Source organism: Oratosquilla oratoria, chromosome 10 (assembly GCF_046742065.1).
Source record: "Oratosquilla oratoria isolate Oo_2021 chromosome 10, ASM4674206v1, whole genome shotgun sequence".
Taxonomy (NCBI): Eukaryota; Metazoa; Arthropoda; class Malacostraca; order Stomatopoda; family Squillidae; genus Oratosquilla; species Oratosquilla oratoria.
In genome coordinates, this window is record NC_134786.1 from 72,688,017 (window position 1) to 72,712,374 (window position 24,358).

The 24,358-nt window shown below is 37.5% G+C and overlaps 1 protein-coding gene across 1 annotated transcript; it reads right to left on the reverse strand.

Annotated features, from left to right (window-relative positions):
• Positions 1-3,052: 3,052 nt before the first annotated feature.
• Positions 3,053-22,763, reverse strand: Chpf (Chondroitin polymerizing factor). The gene is made up of 12 exons (XM_076192033.1): positions 21,728-22,763; positions 17,089-17,240; positions 14,379-14,534; positions 13,588-13,724; positions 12,092-12,197; positions 11,563-11,729; positions 11,103-11,234; positions 9,753-9,858; positions 8,604-8,660; positions 8,205-8,378; positions 5,153-5,303; positions 3,053-4,920 (listed from the first exon to the last, which is right to left on the reverse strand). The coding sequence occupies exons 1-12, from the start codon at positions 22,404-22,406 to the stop codon at positions 4,613-4,615; spliced, it is 2,325 nt and encodes a 774-aa protein (XP_076048148.1). The 5' UTR covers positions 22,407-22,763; the 3' UTR covers positions 3,053-4,612.
• Between the last annotated feature and the right edge of the window lie 1,595 nt (positions 22,764-24,358).

The window sequence follows — 24,358 nt, forward strand, 5'->3', positions numbered from 1 at the left end:
AATCAGAACACAGAATGCACCCTGACCCAGTTATATAAAGCACTGATCGTCTTGGGGCCCGACGGAGAACATCACCTTTCTCCACTCAAAGCCTTGGAAGCCGACTGCCCACCTCAGAGCTCAAAGCAGAGCATATCCATACCTCCCAATAGTCGTCTCTCTCTCTCTCTCTACCTTCCCGGAGCCACTGTCATCACCTGGAACCTCTCTCCCCCCTTCCCCAGCTGCCAATGTGTGGGTATCGAGCCCAGCAGTCTCTCCCTCCACACCCAGAACTATAAGTCATTCTCCTCTGTGGAATCTTCTTGGTGCCCAACTCCTGGCAAATCACCATATACAAGCTGGGGTCCTGTGGGCTGCACACTTACAAAGAGAAATGGCTTCCTGAACCATGTTTTTCATCTGTAATAAACCTTTATATCCCCTCCAGTGTTTACCTTCCAACTAGGCCCTGTCTCTTCTGACCCTTAAGCAGAGACAATTTCCTTTGTTTGCAAGCCAGATTACCTGAGGGCAACTATCTGGACTATGGTTTCTGCACTCAGATCCTTAGTACTTTTGTCAAGCACTGTAAGGCCTCTTTTACTCCATCCATACACCTCATTCTTGGTTCTCCTCACAAATTCCTCCATCCACATCTACTTTCCACTCTATTTGCTGGTCTTTGTTCATCCTTCCCATATGCCTAAACTACTTCAGCACCGTTGGATCCAAGCTGTCAAACTGATCTCTTTCCAATCCCACTATACCTCAATTCCATATTTTTCATTCTATGTTATATGTCATATTGCTCAAACATTTCACTTAAAACATACTCAAACTCTTATATGTCTCCCTGAAATTCATAGTCTCTGCTCCAAAAAGTCCTGTGATCATAATCATTCCTTTATACAACATTCTCTTTACATTCATCCCTAAATACCTATTTCTCATAACCAGAGGCACAGCCCAAAATACATTTGAGGGGAAGGAAGCAAGGGGGATAAAATAACCCCCTGGGGATCCATCTTACATCTACAGTAAGTCTTAAAAAGTACTGAGTAGTATATAAAAAACTTTCTACTCAAACTGACATAATCATCCACCTCTCCATACACCATACAAGTTTTCAATACACAAGATTCCCAGACTTATCCTAAACACAATTTTTTTTAGGGGAGGCTATAGTCCCTCCAAGCGTACCACTGCTCAAGAAAGTTTTCATTCCACCCAAATATTCTCTTGCCTTCTTTATTCTATTATTCACCCCTACATCCATGAAACCCCAAGTGCTTAACTCAATTTCCTCCAGCCTCTCAGTCTTCATGCTTACACCCAACATGCCACCCTCATCACTCTTTGTAATCTCATCACTTTATTTTGCCCACTTACTCTTAACTTTCTTTTCTCACATACCCTGTCAAATTCAGTCACCAACTGCTTCAGTCTCTCTTCAAAATTAGCCACAAGTACAATATCATCCTCTAACAACAACTGGCTTAACTCCAACATCCTTCCACCCTCACCAACTCCAAAATCTCTACCTAGCACCCTCACATTTACCTCTCTTGTCATCCAATCCATATATATATAATGAACAACCATAGTAACATCACACAATCTTAATTCATACCATTCATACCCATATTCACCTCAAATCATTCACTCTCCCCATTCTCAACCAACTCATGCACATGCCCTATTATTCATGTAAAAAAATTTGTCACCTTCAATAGACTTACTCCAATCCCATACATATGCAATACACTTCACAACATCACTCCATCAACCATCATATGCCTTCTCCAAGTCCTTGTAAAGGCCTAAAAAGACTGAGGATCAGCCAGACAAGTGAAGGAAAAGAACCCAGAACTGTTCCTTACTTTTTGCCAAAAACTTTTTGCATGTCTGTCTCACCAAATACGATGCAATTATTTTCTCATTTTTAGATAAGGTGTAATAAAATAATCTATCTCTCAAATATTTTAATTACCTCAATCACACAAACATGAAGGTTATTCAGAAATACCACATATTCAGACAGACTTGGTGAACACATAGCTTTAGATTAATTACTGGTCCCCATAATGAGATGTGTGTGAATGATTACCCACATTACAAGCTTTGTTTTCCTGCCAGCATGTGTTGTCAATAAGTATAAGAATTAAATGTAAATCTTGTACTGCGATACAAAATTACTGAATTTGAAAAGCACCAGCACAGTTAAAATTGTATAGTGAACTGTGTTACTCATGTGTATGTATGTATGTATGTATATATATATATATATATATATATATATATATATATATATATATATATGTATATGTACAACACTGAATGGGTCCCAGTGACTAGAGATAAATCATATCAACCGCACTCCACTTTAATTCTAAGCCATCAACATTGAAAGAACCGTGGAGGCACATGCAGAAATTGAAATAAGGTACATCCAAGGACTCAAACCAATGGCAGTAAGCACATGACCAGTGCCATAGTGACTTAGACCAATACACCATCAAGAGAGATATAAGTTGAGTGCAACTTTCTCTCTTGATGGTGCATTGGTCTAAGTCACTGCAGCACTGGTCATGTGATTACTGCCATTGATTCAAGTCCTCAGGTGTACCACGTTTCAATTTCTGCATGTGCCTCCATGGTTCTTCCGATGTTGATGGCTTAGAATTAAAGTGCATTGTGGTTGATAATATATATATATATATATATATATATATATATATATATATATTGATGAAGGTGGAAAAAGAAGTCACGGATCTAGTTCCGAGTTCCTGAGTTTATTCCTGACCGGTTTTGCTCTACGCTTCTTCACATTCCTCTGAAGAAGCATAGAGCGAAACAGGTCAGGAATAACCTCAGGAATTCGGAACTAGACCCGTAACTTCTTTTTCAACCTTCATCAACTTGTCACAATGTACCAGCATATATATATATATATATATATATATATATATATATATATACATATACATATATATACATATATATACATATACATATAAATACATATATACATATATATATACATTTATATATATATATATATATATATATATATATATATGTATATATATATACACACACACATACATGCATACATACCAATGGCCCCTTTCCCTTTTGTAAGGGGATGGCTAAATCAAAGCATGTCTTAACTCTTCACGGGAGAAAAATACAGAAAGGGGAATGCCCAGTCCCTTTACTGTCCCACTTAGTCACCTATTATGTCATGCATGGGAATATAAGAGTGGCATTCTTATCCCCAACACAAGAGCATGAGAAGACTAATATCATTATCTAAAAGTTCAGATATTCAAATCTAAAATATTGGTGCCACTTGTTCATAATCCCTAGCAAAGCAATAATTCAAACCATACTACTTAGTGCAAACTAGTTCATACCTGTGTCACTTATGATTTGTAAAGGCTATTTTGCTTTCACTGCACTTATCCTACTCTACCTTTAGACTTCTGTGTTTAATAAAAAAGAAATCTTGTTTCATTAAAAAATATTTTAAAAGCTGCAACAAGTTAATGGAATATTGTAACAAAATAACAGACTGTCTCATATAATTCATATATATATATATATATATATATATATATATATATATATATATATATATATATATATATATATATATATATATATATATGTAAATTCTGATTGCTCTGTTCCCACCTGCCATATATGTAACAAATAAAAATGCCTTAGGAGATGACACTTTAAAAAGTCATGCTGCTGTAAACACATTTGTTAACATGGTCTTCTGATAGGACTAGATACCATAACTCACATGTAACATTCAGCTACCAAGCACCAAATTATTCTTATCAGTTCAAGTAAATTTGTTCATAAACAAGTACAAAATCAGACCCTATTTGATACAAAACCCTGTATGAATCCCATCATTACCACAATCCATAAATATTCTAAAGTATATTACCATATCAATGCATCAATTTACTTCTTCCTAACTTCTTGAAAACAAGAACTTGAATTAACCATAGATAATTTACTAACAAGATTTTGCCAATTCTACAGAATCAGAAGATGAATGATTTATGTCCTGCCAATTTTGCAACAATCAAAATATAGATGGCACATTAGAAATTTTCAGCTGACTAGGTTCCTAAACTTCCACTGTAGACATTGTTACAAGAGTAACAAACGGCACTAGTGAATTATCAGCAATGAAATAAAATGCAGAGCAACAAATTATTTGCTAAATTCAGGTTGACTCATTCTGAAACAAACACAAAACCTGACCCTATCTGATACACCCCTACATGAATCCCATCATTACCAAAATCATTATGTATTCTAAAGTACATTACCACATAACATTTCAACTTATTTCTTTCTAAGTCATTGAGAACAAAAGCTTAAACTAACATTCAGGAACTTATTGGTAAGATTTTGTTGAGTCTCTAGAAGAATCAGAAGCAGATGAATGATTTACGCACTACCAGTTTAGTGACATTCAATATGTGGATGGCAAATTAGAAACTTATCATGAAAAAAATGGGTGGAAAGTTTTGGTCTATTTAGAAGATATCACATAATTTGCTTGTCTAAGCAGGAGATCATGATGCTAGACTAAAAGGTCAAGTCATGATAGTTTGTGGCCAACTTGCTCTTCATAGTCAAGTATCAACTTACTAAGCTGTGGTCTTAAACCTAAACTCTCCTCTTGTCTCCTCACACAAAAGTCCTGAAGTCTTTCATTACTTTCCAGACCACTACACTCAACTGCTGCATACGAAAGCTTCAGTGCTGGCTCAACTGCACGAAGAACATGAAGGTCAGACACTTGAACAAACATTCCATAGAGTCCAAATTCATAATCCTCAGGGTGGTCACGCTTCAGATCTTTATCACTGCGGAAGAGGGGAATTGTTTCTTGAAGTGATCTGCGAACTGCAAGTAATAAATTAGTATGGGACCTTAGTGCATAATAATAAGAGCTTGTATATACATACTAAAAGCACATGAAAAAAAGAAGAAAAAAATACAGAATAGAGATTAAATCACATCTTAAGTATTTGGGAGAAATATAACTAATAGGGCAATCACAACTTACTACTATATGACCAAACTTAATTCTAGTTCATACTTTATCAAATGTTAAGATTTTTCAATTTTGCATTACCTGATAAGTAGTCACCAACATAGAAGCAGATATGATCAAAATTGTATCGATCTAGATGACCTGTGTTTCTGTTTACATCCATCTTCTCATACACAATTTGATCCTCCACAATGTCAGGGTCATACAATGTAAATGGTATGGCACTGAAAATCTGAGATCAGAAAAAAACTCACTTAATCCTAAGTGTTTATCCAGTTTCCTAAGCCACATATGATCAAGTGTTGCCTCAAGTTTGACTGCCGAGAAATATGCATTCCCATAATAGAATGCAGTGGTCCGTGGGAAAGAAACCATGGACTGAGGTCTGCATCGTATGAGTGTGGGGTTGTTCCTATATCCCTGGCTGAAAGAAGTGTGAGAGGAAAAGTTGCTTGGCTGGCTGATAATTCTCCTTGTGAAGGTGAAGTAAATACAAAAGAAGTCGAGGGGGATAAAAGTAAGATCAAGAGAGAGAGAGAGAGAGAGGGGAGGGAGAGAGGGGGAGATAAGTGACATGACAGGCAAGTGCATAATGGAGTGGAGGGAGGTGTCCTCAAGGATAATGTGGTGAGGGTGAGTGTAACCTTTTGGTTTGTGTAGGCTACATAAGGAGGGACTTAATGCGGGCAAGATAAACTCCAAAACCGGAGTTTCTTCTATTTATTAACAATGAAGCAATCTGGTTGGAAAATGTAACAAACTACAAATGGGCCCTGTGGGCAAAATACAGTAAGTGCCAGGCCTTGACCTAGGGCACACCTGGCTGGCAGTATTATCACACTGCTCAGCCCTCTGGCTGGTAGGCTCTTGACCTGCCCAGCTCTGGCTGGTAGGCTCTTGACCTGCCTAGCTCTGGCGTTCGTGACATACGTGTTGTAGGTTAATATAGGGGGTTAGTGGGTTGTTGTAAGTAAAGGCGTTACTCTCGCTATTCTATACATTGGGGTCAGTTTTATATATGAGGGTTAGTCATATAGTTGGTGGCTGTTGTTAGGTATGTTAGCTTATGGATAATATAATAAGGGGCAGTTGAATAAAGGATTTTTAATGGGCTAGTCTGGTGGCATTTGGCATGTTTGTGGCGATATCCTGTTTTGTCTGAATTCTGCTGCGTTAGATGTAAGTGTTCTGGGAAAGCAAGGTAAGCAAGAGGGGAGTCTCGCTATGTTGCAAGCATGTGGATCACGTGTGTGGTAGGTGATGGTTAGTAATGGTTACAGTAAGACTGAAATAGGGGACATGGGTTTTTGTGAGTGCATAGGCTTCTGGTAGTTAGAAAATAGAGGAGAGGGAGGCCTTTTGTTTTTTGATTGATTAAAATGAGTGTGTAAAGCAATTTGAGAATTATGTAAATGTGATGTTGGGGGTACCAATGGTACAGTATGAGATAAGTCAATACATGGAGTATTAGGGAGGTGTAGGATGTCAAGTAAATATTGAAGAGATGTTAGAGATGTGTTTAGGAAGGAAATTGATGATAGCAATCTTACACAATGTAAAAAAAGAGAAACAAGCCTAAGTATATGTGGGACAGGGTGGTGGATGGGAGGGGGGTTGAAAGGGTATTAATGGACTATGTAGAGTCATCCAAAAGGAGGACTGGAAGAGTTCTTTCCATAAATGTTTTCAAGGGTGAGAGCAGGGAATTATTAGATCATTATCTGGCAGAAAGGAATGTGGAGGGGTAGAAAGTAGAGAGACAAATGAGTATTAAGGGTGAACAAAAAAGAAAAATACCAAGATAACTTAAGGCATGGGAGGTAGTGAAGGATAAAAGAGAAACAGAATTAGAGAAAGAATGGATGAGTTTCCAGGAGGAAGTACTAAAGTGTGTAAATTTGGTATGCAGGATGGGGAGGTGGAAGGTAAGCTAGACGAAAACAACCATGTTATGAGGTCTGGTTGCAAAATAGAACTAAGGGAACATATGAGAGATACAGAAGGAAGAGAAAAGCAAATGCAAAATGAGGGAGGCAAAGAAGAGACCAGATACAAAATGGGGTACATCACTGACAGGGACTTCAATGTAGTATGCCCTTACTATGAACTCACTTGGAAGGTAGGGTTCGATCTGCCTCCTCCTAGCTACTCCCACAAGTAGCAGTGCTTTAACCCCATCAGTATGGAGGTAGAATGTAGATAGAGAGAAATGAGTAAATGCCTTGGGGGGAATAAAAAGTGTAATGAGAAATAGACATTTGGGAATGGATGCTAAGAGGGGACTGTATGAAGGAGTGATTGTGCCAACGGCACTGTATGGGGCAGAAATATGGTTCATAAGAGAGGAAGAGAGAAAGAGTTTGAATGTGTTTGAGATGAGGTGTCTGAGAAGTATAATAGGGGTTACTAGGCTAGATAGAGTGAAAAATGAGGAGGTGAGGAGGAGAACAGGGGTGGAAAGAGATTTGGGAGATAGAGTTGATGAAAGAGTATTAGGATGGTTTGGACACATGGAAAGAATGAGTGAAGAAAGATTAGTAAAAGAGGTGTGGAAGGCAGAGGTGGAAGCAGTGAACATGAGGGGGTGTCCTAGGATGAGATGGATGGATGGGGTAAAAGGAGCATTGGGAAAGAGGGTAATGTCTATTGAGGAAGGACAGGAGAGGAGAGAAGATAAGGATGAATGGAGAAACGCTGTGTATGGATGATGCTGTGATGCATGAGGGGTAGTGGGTGCGGGATGGGGGGGTGATGAGGGAGTAGGTATGAGAAATAAATTGACGCAGCCCAAAAGGATTTCTCCCCGTCTTCTCCTTTTCTGCATTAGGGGATGGAGAGGGGGATCGCCAATTTAATGAAGTGGTCTTGCTGTGGATGTGCTATTTCTTGTGACACTGCTTCTGACCCAGGGCAGTAGACAAGATGCAGGGATGACCCATCATCCAGGAGGTGCCAAGATAATAGGGAGGGAAGAGGGTAGAGGGGAGTGGAGTATGTGGGGGATGAAATGGGTGGGAGTGGTTTCTATGCCTTTGTCTTTTGGCTACCTCCCATGTAAGGGGGAAAAAAGCCTTTGGTATAACTATGTATGTATGTTTTCTAAGTATATAAAAGAAAAAGAAAAATTACTTACCTGCCAACCTAAAATGGTATTCATTCTGACTCGATTAAGGAAGTCATTGGTTACATGTGCAGTGAGTGAAGTCATATATACAAGAGTATCAATAGGAAACTTCTTCACCACAAGATCTACCAGGGCAAAGTCTGATATCTGATCTTTTGAAGTTTTGATGATAACCCAGCTAACCTTTGGATTAGAAAGATTAATGTCAAATTCATAATAAGTATCACGTCATATAATCATAATTTGTACAACAGGTAACAATAAAGTAACACAATAATTATGTTTCTTATAAGGGGGAAAAAGCCTTGGTATATGTATGTAGATGCTAATCAAAAATAACAATTTCAAAAACCATCAAGCCAGACTTATGTAATTACACTATATTCTAACTGGCAACACTCAACATACCTTTGAATCAACATCTTTAAGTTTCTGTACAGACTCTTGTGCACGATTCTTCAAGGCCTGATGGACAAAAGTTTTATCAGTTCAACCTTCCAAGTAATCATATCTCACATTCAACTGCAACTATTTCAAAAACAAGAACAAAAATGTATGTGCAGTTAATTATTTTACTTATCATTATTTGTGTAACTACTGGCGCTAACACAAGGTACTTGCAAGTAGTGGTCCTACAAGATGAATGCAAGAGGATAACATATCTCTGCAACCTGTACTCAGAATCCATCAACATCTCTCACTTCCTTCTTGAGGCACAGCCCTAAGAAGTTAACAATCAATCTCTGAACCAGACCCAAGATATCTCTATATCGCCTTTGACTGTATTTCCTCCACCTTTTCACATATAGAGACCTAGAAACCAGTATTTACTCCCCCTCCTACTACTACATGGGCAACACAGACAACATTTAATGTTTCTTCCCATAGAGATTAAGGAGAATATCCATGGGCTGTTGTCACCTGCTGTGGGACTGTGAGTTTCCAGTCAGTGAAATCTGAGACAAGTTATTACCATAATTCTAATCTTGATTTGTTTTTTATTTGGTTTACTATCATAAACTCCCTCTCAGAAAGAGCTAGGACAGTGCCACCTTACAAAGTTTTTTTTTAAACAAGGAATTTTGTATGATGTGCCCTTTGTCATATTTTGTCATTGAACTTCGAATAGTTTTTTGTTTGCACGTCATACTCTGTCTGTCTCTCTGGCTACATTGTTTGTTCGGTTGCGCGTCATACTCTGTAAACTGTAGACAAAGCTGACTAGCTACGTCATCACATTCTGTCTGGGACCAGTTAGAGAAACAGTCGTGGCTCTCCACGTAAGTTGCTTCCTTCCCTTTTACTTGTTCAATTATGCAGTCTACTCATATGATGAGTCCTATATGTTCAATATATATATTATATTGTGTAAACTATATTTTGTAATGTATTTCCAGGTGTTCTAGTTGATTAAAGCTTAGGAGTAGCTACCAAGTCTTATTATTATGACACCCTTCCTACAAACTCATTTTTTGCTGGCAGGATTCAATCTGTCTCCACTCTGATCTCACACCCAAATAGCAAAGCTCCAAACTGCTAGGCCATAGCTAATCTTACCTTATAGATATCTTTGGTATCTGTTTTAGATAAACCCACAGGTTTTTGGTGAAGCACCAGAAGTAAGGTAGTGTGCCCTTCACCCTCCAAACACTCCTCTTCATATCTAGGAAGCAAAAAGCAAAAACATGTAACTGCAAGACAATCAACACAGGAGGAAATTCCAGTATTATCTGTCTTTCATGTGGGACCAGTCCTCAGAAGTAAAATAAAATAATCTGACAGAAGCCAAAATAAAAACCTATGATACATACCACTCAGTTGTAATTGTTAATCAAAATAGCGTTAACCCCTTCAATATAATGATACATTATAATGAGTTTGCTCTAGCAAATGCCACATAACTTTATTCAAGTTAAAAGTAATTTTCTATCCTATGTCAGTTATGCAAAAAATGTCTGGTGTTGAGCTCAGTGAAACTAAAAAAAGGGCCAAATAATACTGAAGGGATCAACCTGTTCAGCCCAGGGAATTGTCCTCAAGTGAACAAAATTATGTGGTGTTAGAACAACTATAGTGTATCATCAATTTCAATTTATAAATTCTAGAATTACTTGAGTCTGGATTCTGCATACCAATCTAGATCATCTGTTCTACAAATAATATTGCTCATTTTCATTATGAAAAAAAAATTAGGGGGTCAGACCATTCTTTGACCAAAAATAACTGTTTTCTAAATATGTCTAGAAATGTTTCTGAAGGTATAGGGAATACATTTCAAGTAACCAAAGTTTGAAAAATACTATTTGGTTGTGACAATAACTCATCAAAGGTACATGGGTGGATCATAGGTACAAATAAAATGACTTGTTATTCCCACAGTATTGTTGATTTTACTATGAGAATCTTTCTATTCCCTGCTAGACTGCAATCCTTGAACAATAATTAAAAAAATAATAATAATAATTCAACATGTATATCAAAACTGGTAAAACTAGAGTTCATTTCAAGGTCTTTATAAAAGCAGCTTTTAACCTTCATTATGTGAATCATATTAAACAAAGAAAACTATCCAAATCATCTGCTGAATACAACAATTAAAATGCCTTTTTTTCTTATCATTGCAGGAGCTTTCAAGAAAAAAAATTATAATTTTATTAACCAAACACTGTACTATGCACAATTATAAAAAAAAAAATCTTGGAGTAAAATTAAGGCCATGTGGATTATATGACAATGTGACATGACATGACATGATATGATAATTCTAACTAATGGAGGAGAAAAACAACCTAAAATACAATATATCTGAAATATCAACTCATAATTTGCAGCAGTTTTTCTTTTATTGGCAAATAAAAAAATGGTCTGATATCCCTTACGTACTGTACACTTATACATGTTCCTTACCTTTCAATATATTCCATAGCCTTGTTAATTTCACTAGAGTGTATAGGTAAGACTAGGATAATTCGATTGCTTTCAGTAACATATGGCATTGGGATGAGTTCTGGCTGTGTCAATGGTCTTGATGCTTCCATTCTTTGAGAAAAAAAAGTGTGTGCATGTATATAATACAAAATTCTAATCCATATCAACTTAAAAAATGTAGTCCATCAGTATTAATCAAGACAATACTGCATGTACTCATCCCTTTCATTTCTACCTGACAGTGAAAATCAACAAGAAAATAATCCTACTAAAATCATTCAAAAGCACAGACTTTGGATAACAGAAGAAGTTCTAATTTTATAAAAATGATAGGTACACAGTTCTACACTAGAGCCCTCAACCCCCATTTCATATCACATAAGGACATGCAGCAGAATGACAAAAATAATAATAATAATAATTTCTTAGGTGTACTTACTTCTTTGAAACTAACTGCCCTGACACATTATCTCTAAAAAACAAACTGAGCACATAATCAACTCCACGTGTTGGATCAAATTTGCGGTGTCCATACTGAAGGCTGTGGAACTGCAAGAAACCACCTGATATAGTCTGGAGGTATGAAGCACTCGCATTCACAACACTCTGCAAAGAAATACATCCATATATGCAACTCAACATTTACAATCCACATACACATACAATTACATTGTTCTGCAAATGCCAAAACATTGTATGTTTGTAAAACATCCCTTCTCCATACACCTAAGAAAATAAGCTAATAAATAATAAATCTGTCTAGATGCAAACAATTCTCACTTTTTGAAAATTATGCTGAGTATACACACAAATATATGAAATTATAGCATGTATTTGTAAACACACTAGCTGAATGCCTAACATAAATTTTCCTAAAAATTAAGAATCAACTAATACAACTACTAACTAGTAATGGATTTGAAAATGGATTAAAATCACCATAAAAACAAATTAATGCTCCCACATACCATGATATCTTTCAAATCAGCACCCATCAAAGGCTTAGCATTGGTGAAGTCATTTGGCAAGAAGATATGAGTTTGGTTAAAAGTGTCCCAACGAACAATATCAAACCTGTAAAACAAGCAAAGGAAGTAAAGAAAGAAAGTTGGTGCCAAAAAGGACCTAGGAGTAATCATCACCAAAGACATGTCCGCAGACATGCAGATAAACAAAATAGTGAAACCTACAGTTTGTTAAGATCAATAAAGGTGGCTTTTAATTACTCGGATGAGGAAATGGTAAAGAAAATAGTAGTCATACTGATAAGACCAAAATTGTAGTATGCAGCAACACTATGGACACCCAGTACAAAAAAGAATATAAGGAAAATAGAAAGAATCCAAAGAGCAATGACAACGATGGCCCCAATACTTTCAAAATTGACACATGAGCAAAGATTGTCTAAACTGGAATTACCAACCCTGGAACAAAGAAGAGCAAGAGGTGATCTATTGGCCATTTATAGAATTATGAAAGGAATGAAAGTCCTTGATAGAGAAGACTTATTAAATTGGGATAGAAGAAAAACAAGGGGACATGAAAAGAAATTCAATAAGGACAGTTATAGAAGAGATCTAAAAAAAAAAAAAAAAAAAAAAAACAGCTTTCCACACAGAGTGGTGGATGTCTGAAACAAATTGAAAAGAAAAAAAAAAAAAAAAAAAGTGTGTGCAAACACCATACATGAATTTAAGAACAAACTAGATGCTGCGAAATACAAAGATGGGACACCACAAGCATAGCTCCCCTTCCCATAGAATACAACTAGGTGAATACATACATATGCCAAGGGCTTTTTTCCCTTTACAAGGGAGGTAGCCAAAGTCAAAGGCATAAATCCACTCCACCCATTTCATCCCCATATACTCTCTTCCCATTAACCACCCCTCCTTCCCTCTTTTCTTGGCTCCTCCTGGATGATGGGTCATCCCTGCATCTCACCCACTGCCCCAGGTCAGAAGCAATGCTACAAGACACAGCACATCCATGGCAAGGCCACTTCATTTAATCGGTAACCACCCCTCTCCATCCCCTCATGCAGAAAAAGAGATGACGGGGAAAAATCCCTTCGGGTTGCATCAAAATAACATTCACACATACACCCCCACCACAAGCAAAAGTAAATTGATAATAAACTTCTGGATATTTATTACATGTTGAATCCAGTGCAAAGGCTTCTTTTTCAAGTAATAACAACCATGTTTGTGTTGTTTGGGTTTACCTAACTACTCTTCACATTTACATTTTTTGAAAAAGTATGAAACATACACTAGATATCTCATGGCCTTTGTTAAGAGGTAAACTCATATTTCTATTCTATGTAAGGAATGATTCAACAATTTCTAACATTTCTAAGAGTATCATTCAACTTTAGAACTATACAAATCATTGACATGCATTAAAATCAATCCATCTAACATGGGTAATGATATAATAACTACATAAAGACGTTATGTTTTACCTTGTATGTGGTTTATGTGGTTGAGCAGAACCAAGAGGCCAAGCTTCATTGTCTTTGTCTGTGACCCACGATTTTTGAGACTGTGCAATTTCTTGACGGGCTGCTTCTAGGCTTGCATTTGCTTTTTTCAGGTCTTGCTATGTTAAAAAAAAAAGTAAATAAATCAAAGTACAGTGAGACCTCTCATTAACGGACATTAATTAGCTGTGTCTGCGGTGTTTTCGCTGTGTTTTTGGTGTTTTGGAGTGGTTTTTGGGTGGCATAGTGATTGCACGCATTAAACAACAACACCGCAAACACAACTAATCAATGTCTGTTAATGAGAGGTCTCACTGTAATATTGTATCATATATACACTAAAGCCCCTTTTCCTTTATAAGGTGGGTGGCCAAGTCAAGGTATACAAAAAGCATCCTTTGATAATTCAAGTAAAGTAATTATTCCAAACAATTCAATTCATCCTCATCCAGCAAATCAAAACCATTTATACAAACACCTGACCTTCAAATGTAGGCTTTTCCTCAGGTGAATAGTGGTCTAGTAGCAGCCTCAATAAAAATTATGTCAAATATCATTGTAAAATGAGTTAGATAAAAAGAAAAACTTAAGGCAATACCTTCAGGAAAACAGAATTACCATGAGGAAAACAGAAATTGGACAAAAATCAAATGCTCATTACCAATAAAAAAGGAAAAATAGTGTGCTGCATCTACAATACCTATAATCTACAATGCATATACAAAAGTGATGAAATTAATAATAAAAAAATAACAATCAAATTTAACACCAACCTGGAGATAATATAAATGCAAACGATACATATCATTTGCCTCAGGAACATTTGAGACAGTAACTGCTTCACGTACAATCAAGCTACTGCCAACAACATCTAGATGAGAATTAACTTCAACGCCTTTTCGCAGATGATAGCTGTAGTAGTGCTGACCCTGAGGAGACCAATTGGACAAATAATTAAATACATTTTACATATTTATACCTTTGACCCCTTTTCTACTTCGGGAGTTCCAAGTGAGATGTACATAATTCCTTGGTAGAAGCTAGAATAAATTGGAACATGCTACACAATAAAAAAGGGATCAATCAAAATATAACTTAAGAGTGATGAAAGAAAAGAGTAGATAAATCTCTGTGGTGTAATATTGGCTATTACCATTCAAAATACTTTCCTTCAAATTACACTATAATAATATTATTGATAATTGTTGCCTTGAATTTTATTGACTGGAAACCCATAGTACCATAATGAGAAGTGATGGTCCTCATGTCCTCCATCAAATCTCTTGGAAAAAATGCTGGACTGCTGTTTGTACTGTACCAGTGTAGATTTGTTTCTATGTCACCTGCTGGTGGCAGGAGGTGAAGGATAGGCAATGTTGGCTATGATCTTGGGCATGGTCTAGAGACCAAATGCCAGTCCTTTGGATTGGGTTGAGTGTATTGCTGGGTTCTGATAGTGAGTGAGTGATGTACAGATGATTCTCTCTAACATTTGTCTTGCAGGACCACCACAAGCAAGTGACTATTGTTGTTCCTGTAACTATAGTTAAATAACAGGAAAAATAACTCAGTTTTCTAGATAATAATTAGCAATTCAACACAGCTTATATTAAAAGAAATCTACATTTTTATGAACCTTATACAGTATAGAGGATAGCTTGCCCTAATTAAAGTATGAGAGAAGCTATTTTATGTCTTAAGTTCACAAACCCACTGAGAAGTGCTATCACTTTTAAGGATTCTATTATGAGGACGGAAGACAGAGGTGAGTGGAGAATGGTTGTATATGGATGATGTTGTGATTGCATGAGGAGGAATGGGCAGGGGGGTGGGGTAGTATGTGTGAGTAAATTTTGACGCAGCCCGAGGGGATTTCTCCCCGTCCTCTCCTTATATGCAGGGGGGGACGGAGAGGGGGGGTCGCCGATTAAATGAAGCGGCCTTGCTGTGGATGTGCTGTGTCTTGCGGCACTGCTTCTGACCCAGGGTGGTGGGCAGGGTGCAGGGATGGCCCGTCATCCAGGAGGTGCTCAGGTGAGAGGGAGGGTGGGAGGGGTGTGGAGTGTATGTGGGGATGGAATGGGTGGGAGTGTTTTTATGCCTTTCCCTTTTTGGCTACCTCCCTTGTAAGGGGGAAAAAGCCTTGGTATATGTATGTATGTATTATGGCTAGTGCCAAATGATTTCAATCATTTGAGATTGGTTCCAGGGTGCAAGCAATTACAGTCCAATTATTCTCCCCCATGACCCGTCATCTAGGAGGTGCTAAGATGGGAGGGAGGGTTGAGGGGTGTGGAGTGTTTTCAGGGATGGAATGGGTGGGAATGATTTTATGCCTTTTCCTTTTTGGCTACCTCCCTAGTAAGGGGGAAAAAAGCCTTGGTATATGTATGTATGTATGTATGAACCAAGAACCAATGGGATTCCTGTTAATCACTAGATAAACAACCAAACAACCATCTTCCAAAAAATGATTGTGCAATTTGAAAGAATCATACAAATCCTAAAAGGATAATGAGGACAGCACTAAGCAATCCTTCACAGCAAAATGTTATCAATAAATCAATTACTCTCTAAAGTTTCTTTGACTATAAACCCACAGCTCCATGGCAATGGCCAAAGTCCTCATACATATATCTGGAAAGAAATGTTAGACTCCCATTTTTGTTGAAAGATTGTGGTAGTAGCAGTCATCAGCAGGAACAACAGTAGAGGAAGATGAGGATGAGGAAAAAGAAGAGGAAAGGGATAAGGAGGAAAAGCAAGATGAGAACAAAATAGAAAAATAAGATGAAAACAATAATTATTGTTGCCTCGAGTTTGCACAAATGGACAACATGCAGCCCCACAGTGGCTGGCAATGGTCACTGAGCCCTCACACTGATCTCTGAGAAGAAACTTTGGACTGTTATTGGTGCTGTATTGGCATGGAGATCTTTATGTCACTGGCTGAAAGTAAAGGGAGGAGGGAATCCATTGCTGGTTGTCAGCTTTACATGTGTGAAAAGGTGTAAGAAATACAAATGAAGGTGATAAAGACATACTGGACCCATTCAACAGATCATGCATCAGCCCCTCAGGGGCACATGTCCTGATGGAGGTGAGAGGCTGGGCAGGTTTGGTAAATGGGCAGCTCTCTAATGTCCATCCTGGAGGAGCACCACAGTCAGGGAGGAGGAGGGGAAGTGGAGGAGGAGGAGGAAGAGGAGGAGGAGGAGGAGGAGGAGGAGGAGGAGGAGGAGGAGGAGGAGGAGGAAGAGCTGAAGGAGAAAGAGAAGGTAGAGAAGGAAGAAGAGGAGGAGGAAGAGAAGGAAGAGAAGGAAGAGGAGGCGGAGAAGGAGGAGGAAGAGGAGGAGCAGGAAGAAGTGAAGGAGGAGGAGGAGGAGGAGTCAGAGAAGGAGGAGGAGGAGGAGGAGGAGGAAGATGAGGAAGAGAAGGACGAGGAAGTAAGAGTCTAATTATTCATACTTGACCACAGCTTACCTGAAGCCGAGATTTACACGAGTTCATGTGAGAATGCATGATGCAGCGTCCCAGGTTGTAGTCGTGGGAAGAGGAGAAGGCATTCTGGGTGCACCACTGCAAGTTTGTGGAGATGTGCTGCAGCATGGAATGACTCAGGAGAATACCTTCATCTGAAGGAAGAACAGAAAGAAAAAATCTAAAGCCAAAGAAGATACAAATAAAACACTAGTTTCCAGACACCAACACAAAATCTAATTGTTGTGTGACTTATCAGCTGAACCAACAATTGCATTTACCTAACTGCAGACAGGGAGCAATTTTCATTGGGGCCTGTCTCCAACTCTCTAATTTATCATAGCCAGCCTCAAATTCATGTACAGTTCAAACTTAATCTATATCCTTGGTTTTCAATTATAGTATTTAGATTTGAGAGCCCAGGCAAGATTTGACCAATTGTGAAATATCAAGGGACAATGCTTAAAAATTGTGAAAAAAAAAATAAATAAATAAATAAATTGGGCCAATTTCTCAAAGTTAACCCTAACAACAGCTGAGAGTTATCTCATTCTATGCAGAAATTAGGTGCTGTTACAATTTTTCCTTAATCCTTCTAAAAAAATTATTTGGAATTTCAAATGCAAAATTCCTTTCCTGCAGACACCTGTTTTCCAATGAATATTCAAAATTTGCTTCCCACTAATTTTTCTCAATTTTTTCTTCTGCAAAACATGTTATCACATGGACTAACAGCACAAGTGAAGGAAATGACTGTCAGAAAAGGATGCCTGCAGCACTCCCTTGTACTTGTCTACCCCTCCCGATTGTTATTTTATTTTTATTTTTGCATCATCATTTATTACCAAATATAACCTACCAGGAAACTGTTACAAAGGAAAACAGCAACTGCAAAAAATTTGCATGAAGTGTGATGTTGCATCTGTTACCTTCATTGCTTCCCATGATCCACCATCACCCCCTCCCCTTTGGTTAAGATTTAGGAGGAATTATACATAATCTAATTACCCTTATTAACCCTTACCCTAACACACACTCTTCCAGGACCCTCTATCACCTTCCACACCTCCCATAACCTCATGTCTACCCTCCCAGTCCTCATCACCATCTAAATTTTCCATTCATATCTACTGATGCCCATAAATATCAGATGAAGATGCTATTGTCATCAATACAAGACCAGATATTTAAGGTCGGCTGTTTGCAGTTGACCTTCCACTGCCTGCCAGGAATGCACTATACTTTACTATGACATTGTTACAGATATACATGCTTGACAGCACATACAAATTATGTGGTGATGATCTGATTGTCAACGGGAATAACAATGGGTTTCATACCACCATCAGAACTTCCTGTTCCAACTATGGGTGATATCCTGTTATCATCTGAGGATACCAAGTGCCATTGATATAACTCATCCATAACCCTAACTAATATATCTAGGTTCTTTTTAACCTATAAAAACTACAAATATCATAGCCTTTGAAAATGTGTAATATCTCAACTACAATTTTTCATTTTTGGAGAATAATATTTTTATTATTTTTTAACACATAAAACAGATTTCCTGAAAGGCAAACAGATAGTGAAGTTTGCATTTTTTTTTTTTTTTTATTCAAAAAGTCCATCACTCATTAACAAGCTATATAAATCATTAGTTCGTCCACATTTGGAATATGCTGTTTCCATATGGTCACCGAATCTCATTAAAGACATTGACAGACTGGAAAAAGTACAACGGCGAGCCACAAAACTGATTCCAAATATAAAAAATAAATCATACAAAAATTGACTAAAACATAAGAATCTGTTTTCTCTGAAAAAGCGTAGACACAGAGATGACTTGATACAGGTCTTTAAAATTCTAAAGGTAATTGACAACATCAAAAGTGACAAAATTTTCATACTGAATGAGAATCAGACAAGAAACAATGGTCTCAAACTGTCCGGAAATAGATTCAATTTGGAAGTGGGTAGAAACAACTTCGCCAACTGTGTAGTTAATGAATGGAATAAACTTCCTACAGAGGCAGTGCAATGAAGTTCAGTTCAAAGCTTTAAGAATAATTTAGATAAACACCAAAGCAAGATGCTGTAATGATTATCATTTATTTTATATTATCTGTTTTTGTTTTGTTATCATTTGTCTGTTAGATTCTCATTTATATTAGTTATATGTCCATTTATTACTATTTACCTGTTTTTTTATTATCTAACTATACCTATGCATTTATGTATTTTATTTATTTACATTATTATAGTTTTTATTTATTTATCTATTATTATTATTTTTTTTTTCTCATCTGACCTACATATGGACCAAAAGGTCTCCTGTTGGTATGCTTAAAAAAAAAAAAAAAAAAAAAAATAGCATATGGCTGTGAGTTTCATTAGTCTGTCTATCTATATACCAAGGGCTTTTCCCCTTTATAAGGGAGGTAGCAAAGTCAAAAGTCATATACCCACTCCCACCTATTTCATTCCCATCTACCACACTTTCATCCCTCTCATCTTGGCTCCTCATGGATGACCGGTCATCCCTATATCCAGCCCACTGCTCTGGGTCAGAAGCAATGCAGCAAGAAACAGCAAGGCCACTTCATTTAATCAGCAACCCACCTCTCCATCCCCTCATACAGAAAAAGAGAAAATGGGGAGATATCCCTTCAGACTGCATCAAAATATCATTCACACAGAACCACTCCCCCCATCCCCCACCCCCTCCCTTCCTTGCATCACAGTATCATCTATACACAGCTATTCTCAACTCATCCCTATTTCCTGCCTTCACCCTTCCTTGCTCAACAGATAACTGCTTAGCACCCCTTTCACCCCATCCATCCATCTCATCTTTGATCATCCCCCTCAAGTTCACTCCTTCCACACCTTTTACTAATCTTTCTTCCCCCATGTGGCCAAACAATCTCAATACTCTTTCATCAGCCCTATCTACCATCTTTTCCATCCCAACTCTCCTCCTCACCTCCTTGTTTCTCACTCTATCCAACCTTGTAACCCCTACCATACTTCTCAGACACATCATCTCAAAGACATTCAAATTTTCCTTTCTACCTTTCTTAAATGCCAAGTCTCTGCCCCATATAGTGATATCAGCACTATCATCCCCTCATATGATCTCCTCTTTGCATCCATTCCCAAATATTTATTTCTCATTACACTTTTGAGTCCTACAAGACATTTACTTGTTTCACTCAATCTAACATTTACCTCCACCTTCACCCCTCCCTTCCCTGCCACATGTGACCCCAAATACCTAAAGTTACCCACTTCTCACTGCCATCTTCTCCCCTTGTACATCTCATCACCCTACTTTTACCACATTTACCTTCAACTTTCTATCACATACCTCTCCAAACTTCATCACTAACTCCTGTAATCCCTCCCCCTAACCCTGCCATAAGTGCAGTGTCATCAGCAAACAACAACTGGCTCATCTCTCAATTTTCTTTAACCACTTTCAACACACTGAACGGCCATGGAGACATAACCCATTCCTGATGCAGCCCCACCTTTACCTTAAACCACTTGCTCTCTCCGTTTCTAATTCTAACACAGGCTCTATTACTCTCATAAAAACTCTTGCTTGCCCTTACCAGCTTTCCCCCAATCCCATATATCTGCAAAACCTCCCACAATGCCTTCCTGTCTACCCTTCATAAGCCTTTCTAAATCATTAAAGACCCAAAAGACATCCTTACCTTTTGCTAAATCTCATATACCTGTCTTATCACAAAAATCTGATCCACACAACCCTTACCTTTCCTAAACCCACACTGTTCCTAACCAATTACTCCGTTCCTCTCTTAATCCTCTCCATCAAAACCCTCCTAGTCTTCCCAATTACACTCAATAAACTGATCCCTCTGAAACTACTACACTCACATTTGTCCTCTTTTCCTTTGTAAAGAAGAACTATACAGGCACTTCTCCAGTCCTCTTGCACACTATCCTCCCTCAGACACGCATTATGATTATACAATCTCACTAGCCATTCAACTATTACTGTACCTCCCTTCTTCAGACACTCCAGATGACACCCATCTAATCCAAGGAGCGTTACCTCCTATCATCATTTTAATATCTAATTGTACCTCATCTTTTCTTATTTCTCCTCCATTTTCTTTACCCAACACCATCATTTTCATTGGTAAAAATACCAAATATCACATGCAGCTTAACCTATGATAATGAACACCCCATTTGACAAGCAAGCCAGTTACAAATAAGTTTTGTGAACAATTCTTATCTGTTAACGTATGATACTTCCAGGTATGAACATACATGCCTGTACACACAATCCCTCTAGCTTGGTGCTTTGGCACATTTGCCATGATTATTTCAGTTGAATGAATACATGAGCTCCCATTAATATTATCAACTATCAAATTGATAGACATCTCAAGTGTCAGCTCTGCAGTTCTGGAACGAGGCAAAGATGTTGACGGATCACGATGTCAGGCACCAGGGAGATGATTCTCTCTCATGTCAATGTTGCAGCACCACCACTACCCAATAACTATAATCATTAGTCCGTATACTCACTGTATATGAGAAAGAATATATAAGAAAAAATACACATCATGACTTATGTCAATGAACTTAAAATCATCCATCTTACCTAATGAACAGTAAGAAGAATCAGGCCCGTCAAGTCGTGTACCCATATGAACATCTTCACTTACACTTATTCTCTCCACCAGATGCCGTAACTTTTGTCCATGAGTGTACGTTCTACTTGTTACAAGAAAGAAGTAATCATAATCATTCAAATAATTCTCCGATATATACGATAAAATGCGGAAGATTAGAAGGAGAGGCTTCGAGTCCTTGAAGCCCACGATGGGAATGCTGAGTCCAGGTTTCTGTGAGCCTATTCCATCGGCAAAGAAAATAGCTTTGTCCACATAATGATTCAACGTCTTGTTAATAGCAATGCCAAACGTCCGTAAATCTTCTTTTGTGGATATAACTGCCACAAATAACTTTTCCTTCATTCCCAGTTCAGTAGAATAATACCGAGGACGTACGAGCTTAGCTCCCTCCTGTTTGAACTGTCCAATATCATCATTCTGGATAAGTCGTGGTTCGTAGTCATCCTCACTGCCCGGGTCATTACTTCTCAAATCTCTCAACTTTGAAAGCTGTTCACTGCTATAAAAGTCCCATCCTGCCGTACCATCTAAGCAGTCTTCACCATCAAAAGGTGTCCGTATAAGACTAAGAGCAATGCCAATACAAAGTCCAATAATTACAGATGAACTCTGCTTGTAATAAATCAGAGGCTTTACTAAAGCCATGATCACTTTTACACAGCGTATATTCGCAATGTTTTCGGTTAAAGGGTCTTCGGAGGACGATTAAAATCCTTGTAAGACCAGAATTATATGGTTTCTAACTTTCCTGGGTTAACGCTTAAACTAATGCAATAGACTCCGATGAGCGAAGGTAGGCGGTGGTTGGTTACTTGTTTGACTACTTCTTAGTTTAGCATCACTTTCGCCTCCCATGTGTAGATCTGCCGGATTTCACTTGTAGAACCTCATTAGAACTGATAATTTCAGTATTATGCGCAGTTAAACTAGCACACAGTTGGCCTTTGTCATTATTAACGAGCTTAACAAACGTCACTTGACCTCTTCAACCAACACCCATGATCGAACTAACATAAACAAGGGTAATACAACCAAGTAAATATTGACCTATAAGAAATATTTCATTGTATGTTGCAGGCCATAGATTCCAAAAATACAGATATGATAAAGGTATATTTTCTCAGTTTTATGATACTAAGTTTTAAATAATCTTATTACTTTTTCAAATCAAACTACATACAATGAAATTCAAACGTTTGGTGAAAATAATCATTGGCCTAGTTTTTTTTGCGAACATTTTTTATATAGATAAGTGTAATCCATATATGATATTCCTCTTATCATACTCTAATCTAACAACATTGGCTAATTACTCAATTCGGTGAGTGTTATCAGAATGAACTAAGCAGCTGTGAAACTGAGTAGTACACTACTATATATAACCTTTTTATCAGACAAATTATATTAAACATTGTCCAAAAATAAATTCATACGAATAAAAATTTACTTGGACTTACTAGTAAATGAAAAGTATAACTACTTCCAAACTACTTGTTACAGACAGTGTCTGTTGTCTCAACACACATTTGATATCGAGGTTGAAAAAGCGGCTTCTCGATTTCAATCTCCCACGGTTTATCTACTCTACAGTACTTGTTAGTACGACTACACATTCTAATTCAGCGTTTCAATTCATATTGCAGTGATAACTAATTATAACATCATGATAGGAGTGATGATAATTATTTTTGGCGACATCATGTTTTAAGGTTTAAAAAAACCTCCTACCATACCTTACATGTTATACTTTCACGCGATAAACTCGATTTCGCCGGCTGACTCACCTTGTATTAGGTTTTGTATATTAGTCATAATATTGACATTGATCTCTTCAAATGTAAGAGGTGCTATGTAGATGTATAGTGAATATATTTGGAACGTCGTACTGTATTATGCTGAGGGTTACGAAAGTATGATGTCGCTTGAGCTTATGAAAACTGCTTAAAATATTTAATCGTTATGATACAACGTCGGCAACATGGAATGTATGAAAGTGGCTAGTAGTACCAAGATCCCTTTCTTTTGTAGAAAAAGAAATAAGTAAACTGAGAATTAGAAATAGAATATCACAAAGAAATAAAAACCCAAACTTGTTGGGAGAAATCAGAACACTGAAAGAGGTGGGACGACGGAAATGTATACAGATTTGTTTCAATTCTAAGAAATACCTTATAACTACACGTTGATAACATATTTTATAAATACAACAAATGCTGCAGCTACAAAATGATAACGAATTTCACTGGATACCAAAAAGAAAATTTATCAACACGCGAGCAAGTTGAAACGAAGAAAATTAAAAGGCTGATAATGAGTGAAGACGAGAAAGCCACAAGTAATAAGAGAACTTTGGGGAGTAAAACCGAAAGCGGAAAGCACACTTTGTAGACAGGCCATTTGACGGTGAGCTTTCATAGCAAAGACAACGGGAAAAAATAAGTTTGAAAATTGCAAGGATGAAGTGAAAGTATGTGTCGATGAAAGAAAGATAATGATTCACATGGGGAAATACCGAGGCAAATGATGACGAGGAACGATAATTGCACCAAAAATTGACTCCCAGCATTAGGAAAGCAATGCACGATAAAGAGAACACG